General features: G+C 41.0%; 1 protein-coding gene across 2 annotated transcripts in view; it reads left to right on the top strand.

Annotated features, from left to right (window-relative positions):
* Gnai1 (G protein subunit alpha i1) overlaps positions 1–13,347 on the top strand; it is an 81,390-nt gene extending 68,043 nt beyond the window's left edge. For both annotated transcript variants that reach the window (XM_038315321.2, XM_038315322.2), the window contains exons 6-8: positions 5,329–5,458; positions 8,755–8,908; positions 11,285–13,347. In XM_038315321.2, coding sequence (XP_038171249.1) covers positions 5,329–5,458; positions 8,755–8,908; positions 11,285–11,475 — 475 coding nt within the window. In that variant the 3' untranslated portion in view covers positions 11,476–13,347. The remainder of the gene's footprint in view (positions 1–5,328; positions 5,459–8,754; positions 8,909–11,284) is intronic.
* Positions 13,348–13,805: the final 458 nt, after the last annotated feature.

The raw sequence follows: 13,805 nt of genomic DNA, 5'->3' as shown, positions 1-13,805 counted from the left end.
AGTGGAGGTGTAGACTGTTTGTCTTCAATACAAATTTTATTTAGTAGGAATGGTTTTGAATTCACTCTTATTGTTTCCACTTCCGTTCTTTTTTTTTTTTTTTGCACCTCATAGTGGATATATTTTTCCTACCTACTGAATCTCTTGCTGTGTAGCCTTCCTGATAAATTTGTAGGTTATTAAGTAGCCATATGCAGTGTCTGGTCTAGGGACATACGTTGCAGGGGGTCTGCTTTTTGTTTCCCAGCCACCCAGCTAGCTTACATCTGATATAATCATACAGAATCCATATTAATTAAATCACTGCTTGGCCCATTAGCTCTAACTTCTTATTGGCTAACTCTTACATCTTAATTTAACCCATTTCTATTCATCTGTATATCACCACAAGGTTGTGGCCTACCAGCAAAGTTTCAGCAGGTCTATATCCGGCGGCAGGGGCTCCATTGCATCTCTCCGCCTTCCTTCTCCTAGCATTCAGTCCAGTTTTCCCAGCCTACCTAAGTTCTGCCCTATCAACAGGCCAAAACAGTTTCTTTATTCACTAATTGTAATCACAGCACACAGAGGGGACTCCCACAACAGACATATCCATTTGTGTTAAAACTATGTGATGATATTTAATCATAAAATGTTTATTGTTTGAAGACTTAAAACGTATTTGCCTAACTACAAAACATCTTCAAGTCTGATTTTTCAAAAATTTTGCCTACTTAGGTTTTGTTTGTTCTTTTTTTGTTGTTGTTGTTTTTCTGCTTTGTTTTAGAGACAGGGTCTCAGCTTGTAGCCCTGGCTGGCTAGAGCTCACTGTGGTGAGTCTCAAATTCATAGTGATACGCCTGCATCTCTGCCTTTTGCAGTTCTGGATTTAAAAGGGTGTCCTGTCACCCCACTAGTTTTTCTAGTTTTAGTGATCATGGACTAAGAAAGTGTATTTTGGTGAGGAAAAGGCTGATTGTTAGCTGGGGTGGTCTAAGGAGGAATTGGAAAGCATGTCAGTTAAATCAGAAGGAATTTGGACAGTGATTACTCCATTAAGTAGCTGGGTAAACCCCAATGAGATGCTTGAATATTAGCATGTTGCCTTTAATCGGAAGTGCAATAAGAAAATGAGTCTTTTTTTTTCTTTTGAAAATAATTAAGTAAAGATAAAACTCCACCAATATGACAAGTGATGGTGGCGCATGTCATTGTATTATTAGGGTTGTAAGATAGTCTGGCCGTATGAAAGCACTTTAACTTTGTTCAGGATAGTCTTACATGTTTGCTACCAGGGCGTGTGTTTCTAGCTTTGTCAAAGTTGTTATTTCAACATCAAATAGACTCTAGGATTTGATGAGGTTGGCTGTCACCATGATCCTCCCAGGAAGCCATTTTTTCTCCATGGGCGAGGACCCTTGAGCAACAGTGTTATAGGATGTGCTGAGTTTCACTTTTAATATAATGACGTAGAGATAAACACAGGTTACTCTAACACTAGGTAAATGCTCTTCTTTTGGATTTGAGGTTGTAAATCATAATGATTGCTTATATATGCTTTTAACTTTTCTTTTTCTGTGTTAAATGGGCCTGAAATGGACTAGGGCAGAAATGTATTTAGAATAAATCTACTACAAACCATTGTCTGTGGTAATCTCTCAGTAATGCTCTGTATATTTCCTGTTACAATTCTTTGTCTGACTCTAACTAGTAAATGAAATAGATTTCATATTTTTATGTGATTGGCTTAGCAAATAGAAGATGAGTTATGAGAGAATTTCATAGAGTTTAATTATCTATCTATATAACTGGGCTTTTATGGTCAGGGTCTTTGTCTAATGAGTGAATTGAGCAGCTCTGGTTATCTATTTCCAGATATGGATTTCATGTATCCTTTCTGTCATAAAATTGACATGACTTAAGAAAACCTGCCATTTCCTTTCTATAATATAAATGTGTAATCGATTTGGGGACACACTGTTCTCTTAATGAGCTTGATAGTCATATACGGTTAGCTAATTTTGTACTGGTCAGGCTTGGCCACTTGGTACTAGATGATTTCAAAGGCTAAGGGGGTGTGTCTCAGGACACATTTCCTTCAATTTTACATTACAAAAATACCTAAGAAATTCAACCTGATTCTCTAGTTGTTAACAGCCTTTTCATATAAAGGAGAACAGATTTTATGAGGAATTTTTATTGTTTAAATAGATACTCAAATTTTGAGAAACAATATATTAAAGAATTACATTAATAATTAACATTTTATGAATAAATAATTATGACATTTCTGAATACTCTGATTTATATGGAATTTGAAAAGAGTAGTAAAAATAGTTAATCTGGTTATTATCTTCATTGAGCTCTTTAAATCATTATTAATTTAAACAAAATCTGTCACAACTATTGTTGCTCCTTGACTTTCAAGTTCTTTCTGAAAACACAGTCTCTGACCAGTGACTTCAGCATCTCCCGATTGTTGTTTCTGACTGATGCTACTTGGGAAGCACTGGTGTACAGTGAATTTTCCACTTTATGACCAATAGATGAAGGACCATCATTCATTTATAATTCATAAGTTAAAGAAACTGAGGAGGTTTCTTCTGTACTAAAATTACCTGACTGTCACATTATAATGAAATCTCTTTGGTTTTAACATTCCCCTGATATAGAAAGTATTTCCAAATCTTAAACACAACATTAGTCTATTGTTTCTTGAAAATGTTGAAAAGTATTCAATAGGCATGGTTACTTATTTAGTAGTAAGTATTTATAGAGTTCTTTGTGTATCAAATGTTGGGGACATAAACAAGCAAAGAGAGACAGTGTTTGCTTTTAAACTGTTTAAGGAAAAAAAGGCAGATAAAAAAGCAGATATTTAATTTTTAGGAGATGGCAATTGCTAAGGCAGAAAATAGAGCTTACGAGTAAAGAATATTCTTTGCAAATAATATTTTCACTCCCTAGGGTTGCCATGCAAATTGACCAAAAATGGGTTCATGAACAAGTAAACATCCATGTTCTTCCAGTTCTTCAGGTTAGAACTGAAATCAGTGTGTTGGGAGATTGTGCTCTTTCTCAAGGCTCCAGGGAAGAATATTCTTGACCTGATTTTAGTGTCTGGTAGCTGCTGGCAATTCAAGGCACACCTTGGCTTATACCTCCGCCAACTGTGCGGTCATATGTCGCTCTTTCCTGTGTGGGGGAGGGGACTCCCTTTTGGCTTGGAGTTCATTCCTCAAGTTTGCTTTTCTGCTGTTGTGTTCCTATAGGAAGGCAAGTCCACTACTTAGAGACTGATGCAGATAAGCTACGCAGCCACTTCTGCTAGTCTATTACAGCATCACCTTCCCCACAGTGGGCTTTTCCCTTTCCTCCGAGAACTCATTAAAACTGTTTCTAAGCAGTTTGGTATCTGCATGCTGTTCACCACAGTCTATGCATTCTCTAAGACTGTAGAAACTCCGGGATTTTTTGCTTTCAACTGAATTTAAAATAAAATTAATTGTGTTGTCTATATTGCAAGAAAATCTGGTTGTTTCTTTTTATGTGAGGTGCTTCAGGACACTTCAAGATGCTCCTCTTGTATCCAGTTCCAAGCCCCTTCTCATTTTCACATCTGTAGATATGTGTTACAGTAGCCCCCTTTATTGGTGCTTCCTTTCGTACCACTCAGTATTCTCCAGAGAGCAGGAATGATTAGGTTGTTGGACGGCAGGGGCAGACCTGAGTTTGCAGAGCAGGCTGTCAGGCTCAACTAAAAGCTGTGGTGACATCACGAGGATATTTTCATCTTTTGTCTGAGAAACCCTAGCTTTGGTTGTAGCCCTCCAGGCTGATTAAGGACACTAAGTCAGCCATCTCTAGACCTCAACCACATCAGTAACACAGAAGCACTAGTAAGTGACTGAGTCACGGAGTGGGCAGAGCAGCGCAGAGAATGTGGAGGAAGGGATGGGTTGTTCCAGATGGATGGGCGAGGCATGCTGTGTGAAAAAAAAACTATCTAAGCTTATGGTAAAATTGTTTACGGATTGTATTCTTGTATTAATGTTAATCAATTAAATCGGTTCTCCCTTTGTCCTCCGTTACAGTGGGTTGCATCTTACCCCTCTGCCCTCTGTTCTCTTTCTAGCCGGTCCGCCCTGATGTCTGCTGTGGTAGGATCGTTCTGCTATAGCAAACGTTAACGAGCAGCTTCCAGATAAACCAAGGCGACAAAAATGACGGCACTGGAGGACGGATTCAGATTTGGTTTTAGGCCACCGCTGCTCTGTGGGGCATTAACTAGGAGTGGTTTTAATTAGTGCGCCATTGAGATAAATGGGGCCTTTAAAATGTGCCTGTTTACACAGTGTTTCCATTATATAAGTGGCTATTTCTAGGCTGTATAATGTAGTCTATGCAAATTTAAACTTTGGCTTAACTTCGTATACTTGCCAGGAACAGGAAGAAAAGGTCATTGGCATCATATTGTTTGATTGTGCCAGAACCGTGTACACTAACCTCCAGTTGTCCGTGGTTATATATTATATAATTATTGAGGAATTCTTATTTTATTAGTCCGTCACCTCTCCCCCGCCCTTCTCTCTCATTTTAGTCTATAATTTATACAAACCTCTTGGTCATTTTCTAAAATTACTTTGTCTCATAACCCTCTTACTGAGATGGTTTCCCTGTCGTTCCAACATCCTGCCTTCTGCCCTGCCAGAACTCAATTCTCAGGGCAAACAGGGAGCCCTGTCCTTTGACTCTCTTGCTTGGAACTGGCAAGCCGAGTGTGCTTTCTTTGGTCTCTGGCTTCCTCCACTGCTTCATGTCACTGTCAGTGTTTACAAGCAGTGAGGTCCATTAATCTGTTGATGGTTTGATATCCAAACTGCTTTCATGTTTGTTAATGGATGTCTGTGCTTTTAAAGAATTAATTTTAATTTTTCACCATTTGTATGTATATGTGTGTGTACGTATGTGTGTGTGTGTGTGTGTGTGCATGAACTCACACATACACACATGCCACAGAGTGCATGTGGAAGGGACCGAAGGCTTGAACTCAGGCTTCTGAGACACATCAAGGGCCCATATGTGTTGTTTGTTAAGAGTATTTTCATTTTGTTTAGAGTTACCCTTGCTGCAATCAAAGAATTCATTTTAAAAAATAACTTTTAAACCCCCCCCCCACCCCGGGCCTTTGAGAAAACAAATTGGTAACATTTTTCCCCTCCTACTCTGTCCCTTTCTTCCCGTCCCACAGTCTCCAAGCTATGCGGAGCATTTCTGTTGGCGTTGCAGAACTTGTCGGGGCTTTTGAACATTGACTGTGGTGTCGAGTCATAAATCTTCCTCTTGCAGAATGTTCGATGTGGGAGGTCAGAGGTCAGAACGGAAGAAGTGGATCCACTGCTTCGAGGGCGTGACCGCCATCATCTTCTGCGTGGCGCTGAGTGACTACGACCTGGTTCTAGCTGAGGACGAAGAAATGGCAAGTAGAAGCGCTTCCCGGGCGCGACATGAAACGCCAGGAGCGGCGGCTGTTGCCAAGGACTTTTCTGAGAAATCCTGGCTTAGGGAGGAAGTATTTGAAAGTTCAGGCTGTTTGCTGTGGCTTCTCTGCTTCAGCCTGGAGGGTAGAGATGCCGATGCCAGGGAGGCATAGGTGCCCACACCACACACACACACACACACACACACATACACACACATACACACACACACACACACATACACACACACACACATACCCACACACACACACATACACACACACACACATACACACACACACACACATACACACACACACACATACACACACACCACACATACACACACACACACACACATACACACACCACACACACACACACATACACACATACACACACACACCCATACACACACACACACACACACACACACACACAGACACACACACACACCCACACACACACAGACAGACACCACACACACCACACACACACACACACAGACACACACACACACACACACAGACACACACACACACACAGACACACACACACACAACGACACCACACACACAGACACACACACAGACCACACACACACACACACAGACACACACACACACACAGACACACACACACACACACACACACACACACATACACACACACACACACCACAGACACACACACACACACACAGACACACACACCACACCACACACACATACACACACACACACACACACATACACACACACACACCACACACACACACACACACACCACACACACGTGCATTTCCTGCATCCCCTTCAGGCTCACACTTTCTCCCGAGTTACTCTGATAGCTTGTTGTTTTGATGTATGCTACCCTTCATAATTTATAGAATAATAATTTTCAAATAGCATCTTATAAATGTATCGTTCACCTGGGGAAGCATTTGTGGATACAGATTTAAAATTCTGGCCCTTAAATACAAAGAAAATTTCGGGGAGATTTCAGGATTTTCAGGTACAAACAGCTGTTGCCCAGGAGGGAAAATACAGCATCACGTATCCGTTTTTTCATTCCTACGCTGTAAAATACGGCAGTGTCCTCTTTGAACTCAGCCCCTCAGAGGGTAGCAAACAAAACTGGAAGTCGTCTTTGCTCATATCCACAGTGTTGACCTACTTGGATTCCAGTTTGCTCAAGTTAATAATTACTCTCCAAAGCGTCCACCTGCCTCTTCAGCCTAGGTGATCTGTACGACAGTGACATTTCTTTGATGGGTTCTGACATGAACACCCCTTGGTTGCAACATGCTGCAGCAGCAGGACCTCAGGCATAAGACATTACACAGTGGGCACTGAGCCAGCGGTGATTATGTGATGCCGAGACACTCAGCTTATCGAAAATCCAAGTTGTGCTTGTGTAGGAATGACAAAAATGTATGACTATGGAATGATTATGAGTTCTTGATCAGGAGACCTGACTGGATAGTGGCCTCAGTCAACTGGACCAGGCCACCAGTCATCTCTGTAGTCTAATTAGAAGGTGACTGGCCTGGAAGAAGTGGAAGCTATTCCTTCAGTACAGCCTTACCGGAAGAACAGGGTCTCAGCATCCTAGATGCTTGTTGGATAGTGAGAAAAGCTCTTGGATTCTAAATGAGGATGAAAAAGCCAGAAGTCAAGGGGAGGGGGGTATGCATCATTCCACTGTCTGGGTCAAACCCTAGTCTACTTGATCATTGTCACAGGCCTGGTTGTGTAGGGTCTCCTGCTGGCTTCTAGAAAATTGTTGTTGCTTGTAGGAAAGAAGAGAGATTCGTTTCCCATTAGGAGGTAATAGCTTTCACTCAGAGCCAGCCTCCGTCTCAGCACAGGGAATAAACTGGTTAAGGCTTTCTTTGCTTGAGTTTGAAATCAGCCCAAGTGACTCAGACAGAGCAGGGTAAGACAAAATTGGAGTTGAGATAACAGCTGGGACGTCCTTCAGGGTGTTGAATGGTTTTCAGCTGCAAAGATCTGGTCTGGTGCAACGTTTGTTCTTTTTAAAACCGTTCCCCAGTGCCTGACTGTGCATCTCGGCATCTGCTTCCATCGGTTACTGAGTGATGGTTCTATGATTATAATTAGGACAGTCACCAATCTGATTACAGGGGAAGGCCAGTTCAGGTACCCTCTCCACTAGTGCTAGGGGTCTTAGCTGGGTCCTTGTGGATTCCCTGGAGCCTTCCTGGCACCAGGCTTCTCCCTAACCCCGAAATGCCCTGCCCTATCAAGATGTCTCTTTCATTACTCTCCCTTCTTCCAGCCCCCAATCCACCTCACACCCAGCCCGCATTACCTGCTTCCTCAAGTTCCCATCCGCTGCCCCCACCCCTGTTTACCTGGGAGGTCTCTTCTATTTCTGCATCCCAGTGAAATCCATGCAACCTGTAGCTAACCTCTCGTGTTATCTAGCCTCTCTGGGGCTGTGGATTGTAGGCTGGTTATCCTATACCTTACTCTTAATATGTACTTATGAGTGAGTACACACTGTGTTTGTCTTTCTGAGTCTGGGTTACCTCATGATTCTTTTCTAGTTCCATACATTTGCCTGCAAATTTCATGAGGTCACTGATGTTTACCACTGAGTAATACTCCATTGTGTCATGTACCCCATTTTCCACATCCATTCTTCAATTGAGGGGCATCTAGATTGTTTCCAGGTTCTGACTAAGACAAATAATGCTGGGCCGAGCTCTGGAGCCCTACTAAGAAAAGGGAGAAGGGATTGTAGGAGCCAGGGGGGTCAAGGTCATGTCAGAGGAGCCGACATAGACAGCTGACCTGAACTCCTGGAAGCACATTGACTTTGGACCAACAGTTAGGGAGCCTGCATGGAACCGACCTAGGCCCTCTGCATGTGTGTGACAGTTGTGTAGCTTGGTCTGTTAGTGGGGCTCCTAGCAGGGAGATGAGAACCCATCCCTGGCACTTAGCTGGCTTTTGGGAACCTGTTCCCCATCCTGGATAACCTTGGCAAACCTTGACACAAGGGGAGGAGCTTGGTCCTATCTCAACTTGGTGTGCCATGTTATCTGTTCTGTGTTCAAGCACTTGGGAGGCCTGCTCCTTTCTGAGTGGAGAAGGAGGAGGAGGTGGATGGAGAGGGGGCTAGTTGGAGTGTGGGGGAGGGGGGAACAGGAGGAGAGTGATGGGAGACTGTGGTCAGTATGAAAACTGAAGGAAAAATGTTAATTAAATAAAAACAATTTTCCTGAAAGCCTTCACTGTTCATGAAAATGATTTTTTTTATGTTCCAGAATCGAATGCATGAAAGCATGAAGTTGTTTGACAGTATATGTAACAACAAGTGGTTTACAGACACATCCATTATCCTTTTTCTAAACAAGAAGGACCTCTTTGAAGAAAAAATCAAAAAGAGCCCCCTCACAATATGCTACCCGGAATATGCAGGTATTGGACTCTTGGATAAACTTAGCAAATCATGTGTATCTAAGCGAATCTTCCTTGAAGGCATGATTTTCAGTTGTTGGCTTGATTTTATTGGCTTACTAATTCTTACACTGGAGGACATAGTATTTTCCAAACTGAACACAAATACTTCCTGAAGATGTGGATGAGCTTTCTTTTGTCCATTTTCTGGAAAAGCTTTTTGGTGATTTCCTAAGATGACTCCATGTCTTTATGAATTTAACAACTGACTTGCTCATACAATATGCTGATGACAGATTGGATGAGCAAAGAAAAGATCTGCCTCTGTTCGCTATCTCATGGCAAACACACACACATGCTAATAAGCCCATGACGAACAATAGTAGTCACCCAGCCTCATGGACATGACTTAAGCAGACCAGGGAAGAGGAGCCAGTAGGGCAGCTCGTTCTAGTTTTGATGCGCTGGCCAATGAGCTCCAAGAACAGAGCAGATTTGAAGAGAAGACCCAGCTTTTACAAAATTCAATCCACAATCTTGAACAAGGCAGATACCTTTTCTAGGTTCCAGTGCCTCATCTGTAAGATCAGGAATTGGGATAAAGTGTTGATTGAAATTTGGTTTAGTTTCTTGGAGCACATTCCGAGCTGCCATTGAACATGAGTCTGGTGTTGACACTTGTAAGCCCCAGACTTGGAAGGTGAAGCAGGAAGATCGGCACTTCAAGGCCATCTTGGGCTCCAAAGTAAGTCCAGAGACAGACCAGGGGATCTGAGAACCTGTTTCCAAACCAAAAACTGAGTGCCGAGAAGAGAAATGCTTACCCACTCATGCTGTTCCAGCCTTCAAGTACAAGCAAAGTAAATCAGTTTTCATATATGTGTATGTATATATTATATAATATATATTAATATGATATAATTAAATATATATTATATATATTTAAATGAGGGCCCCTTTCTCTTCAAAAAAAAACAGAACTGCCATTAGTTTGTATGAACTCTAAATATAAATATTTTAACCTTTGCTTCAGTCTATTTGAAAGAACAAAAAATTCTCATGAACTTCTTAAAGTCTAAATAAAATCTGAGTTAGCATTGCAGTGAGTGGGTTGATGGTGAGTGTTGAGTGGGTGTCTTCACACAGCTGACATTGGATAGCCTATTGGTGTTTGTACTTGGGGAACCCCGTTCTGACAAGAACAAGAGCTCGGTGCAGCCACAGCGTCCAACTTCCGACCCAGTGCTTCATGCAATGTCTGCAGAGCTGCACCAGTCAAACTGATTTTAATTAGAGTCTCGTTGGATGCAGAAAGGAAGTGTCTTTGATAAACACTGACTATCACATAATGATTTGATCTCCCAAAGGCTAAGATTATAATTTCAAATCTGCACTACTTACTTGCTCTGTAAATGGCTCAGTTGTCTCTGGCGCAGCATCAGTGCCTGGATCTTATGGTTATGGCTTTGTATGGATAAAGCCTGAGTGGCCCTGCCAGCCACTTGGGTGCTTCCTGCCTCTGCTGCCTTGCAATGCGCTTCCTCTCCTATCGTTGAGAGCTGCCGTTTCACCAAAGTCCGTCTGCAGCCCTGTATTCCTTTTGCAAACTCTCCTTTCATAGTCGTATATATTCTTAACTGGGCAAAATTATGTTGTCAGCCCAAATTTCTCTCTGCAGTCCCTATTTCCTCTAGTAGAAGGCCGTGTTCTGCTAGCATTCTTGGAGAACTTCTTTGACCATCACAAAGTTCTACAGAACCTACACCTAACAACTGGAATTTCTGAATCAGAGTATTTGTGTGCTTATCCCCAGATTCTGCCAGGCCCTTTCTGAATTGTTCTTGCTCAGAGACAGTCTCCAGCCCCTGAGCTAAAAGTAGGAGTAGGCCATCATTTTTTTCTTTTTCTTTTTCTTTTTTTTTTTTTGGTAACTTCATATCATTTACCATATTAGAGACATTATATAGGTTTTGAATAAAAAATGATGACAGAATGATAATTAATGAATAAATATGAAGGGGAGGAGGAAAGCATTCAGCTGGCATTGCCGATTCACTGGTGGATTAGCACAATAATACTAAGCCACCATTAGGGTTCGGTGGTTTGAATTCTCCAGCGTGGGGATGTAGATGGTAGAAAGGGGTCTGGCTCTTGGAAACTTAAGCAGAAACATAGACTACCATGTAAAGGAGTTCTTAAGGTTAAAGATGACTTGTGAAGAGGAGTTTACCCAGGTGTTTTTCAATTGGAAAAAAAAAATCATTTTGTTCTAGAGGGTTAAGTGGAGTTATGGAGTCCCTATATTTTATATGCAGAAAACTGGCCCGTGTTTTAAAGCTCACTTTACTTCACCCTATACCACTGTAACTTTTTGCATACTTCTTTTCTCCATCTCAGGATCAAACACCTATGAAGAGGCAGCTGCGTATATCCAGTGTCAGTTTGAAGACCTCAATAAACGAAAGGACACAAAGGAAATCTACACCCACTTCACCTGTGCCACGGATACTAAGAACGTGCAGTTTGTGTTTGACGCTGTAACAGACGTCATCATAAAGAATAACCTAAAAGACTGCGGTCTCTTCTAAGTTCCGCAGTTGGTAGTCAAAAGCATTTTCAAACCAAATGAGTACTTATATATGGATCTCTCTAGACTAGAGTCTCCCAGCCACACAGAATGTAGTGTACTGCAGATGCATCCTGGTCATGACCAAAGTTGTTCTGTTTTGTGTCTTTATCTGGAAGGACCAGGACCTTTCTCAAAGGGGAAAGAGGGTCCTGCAATGTCAAAGGGAGGAATGATGTTGAAACTGGGCTCTAGTGTAACTGATGGCTTCTGTGTAAGTGTAAATATGCAAATGTAAGATGTATTTATATCTTTTGATTTCCCATATTATGTTTAGGTTGTAAGAGTGGCAACTTACGATTCCAGTGTGATGGCTTTGGAAATAACATATATATTAAGTACCTTGTACTGAATGACAGAATAGCTCTGTGTTTGCCAGTTTTAAACTGCTTTATTTACGTTCGTGTCCTATAAATTTAAGGTACCATAATTAATATTAGGAAATGTCACGGCCCTTTCCTTGATTATATGTATACTTGTATTCATAAAATGTTATTTGTACAAACATTGCACAGACTATTTTAATACCACGAGTTGTTCTCTAAAGGTTCCGTGTTTCACGGGGATGTTCTTACTGAAGTTAGCACACTGCCTTTGTATTGGTTAAGTAAGCATCGTGTGCATTGACATTTTCTTTACAGGATGCATGATGTTACGATTCTACCTTAAATTTGTCTGAAGAAGCTACAGGTTGAGAATTTTGAAGATACAGGATCGTAGACTTAAAAACACTTCGATTTTAGTCCACCTCATTGTTTCAGTTGAACCTTAGTATCCGGATGGCATTTCTGCATTGCTTTTGGGTGATGCCAGATTAATTTTATGCCCTTAAATAACAATAGTTTATTTATGACAAAGTTTAGGTGAGTGGTAAAAACATTTTTTTGTGGGTAAAAATTTTTAGTATGTGAATTTTGAGACATTCATTTATGCATTTTCTTTGGCAAATCCCTCATATTTAAGCATACATGATAGTTCCTTGTTTGGAAGCTAACCAGAAAACCCTCCATTACTGATAGCATACAAGCTTTTTAATTCACTAGTTTCAAGTTTATCACTTTATGTCAAAAATTGCTTCATTTCCCTTAGATTTCCAAATTCCTTCCACTCGCTGGAATTCATATTCATTTAAAGCTATACTGTGGTTTCTGCCATTAAGAGGACAATTATACTTAGAAATTGAATAGTAGTATTTAACAAGATCAGTGAGTGTGTATGTGTGTGCTTACATATGTGTTACATAAGAGCTACATATTGAAAACTTCGTTAGTGCCATTTTTCTTTGAATCGTTTACAGTGTGTCTATGTGCCCTTGTGTTGGCAAAACGAGAAACATTGCCCAGTTCATTCCCCTGTTTGACTCATCCTATAAAGTTAAGTCTTTCTATAGACCATGCCAGCGTGCTGTTTCGCACTTGGCTCAGATGTTACCATTTCCTTAGTCTTCTTGTTGACATTTGTGCACACGTAAGTGTATGGAGAATCATGAATTGCATTCACGTGGTTTACTTTGGGGGAAATGGTTTTCTTATTTGCAATGTAAAGAAATTTGAGGTTATCGAAATTCCTCCCGTGTTAGTTTAGATTATTTTATGTGCCTTTCATGAAATGTATGTTTCCATTCATTTTTACTAATGGAAGACCTGTCAGACCCAGATTGTGAAGCTATGTATGAAATTCAACGATTATCTGAATAAATTTGAATGATGAAAAATAGGGTTTAAAAACCACGAAGAAGCACATATTGGTGACCATCATTGGTGAATCCCTGAAGTCTACTCTGTGTAACTGTGCTACTAATACATCCTAATAAATTTAAATTTTTAAAATTTTACAACCCTGTTGACTGAACTCATTTTGTGTTAGAACTTAGGTATCCGTGTACGGGAGCTTCCTTCCTGTTTCCAGTGCTCTGTCTTGTTGGCTTTACTTGTCTGAGATTTTGAGATTTCCCTATCTACATGTTCTTCTACAGTATGATATAAAAACCTGCCTGCCTGCAAGCCCCTTATGGGAATCCAACCCCCTAGATCACCTTGCCCAAAACAAATGCTTCATCATTTTCTCTTCAATCAATTATCACCCTTTAGCTATTGTTATAGTTTAGCTGTTGAAAGTCCTCCAAAGACCCATGTATAAATTTCTTTGTCCAAGGGTAGCTAGAAAACAGGTGGTAGAATCTTGGAGAAGTTGGGGTCCTTAGGTCATGAGGGTGTCCTTTAGAAGAGGCTTGTGTGGATATGGCCCTTTCTTGTTTTCTTTAATGCATGGCATAAGAGGTGAGTGGATTCG

This window comes from Arvicola amphibius, chromosome 18, assembly GCF_903992535.2.
Source record: "Arvicola amphibius chromosome 18, mArvAmp1.2, whole genome shotgun sequence".
Taxonomy (NCBI): Eukaryota; Metazoa; Chordata; class Mammalia; order Rodentia; family Cricetidae; genus Arvicola; species Arvicola amphibius.
The sequence above is the reverse complement of the archived record's forward strand: the minus strand, read 5'-3'. Positions and strand labels throughout refer to the sequence as shown.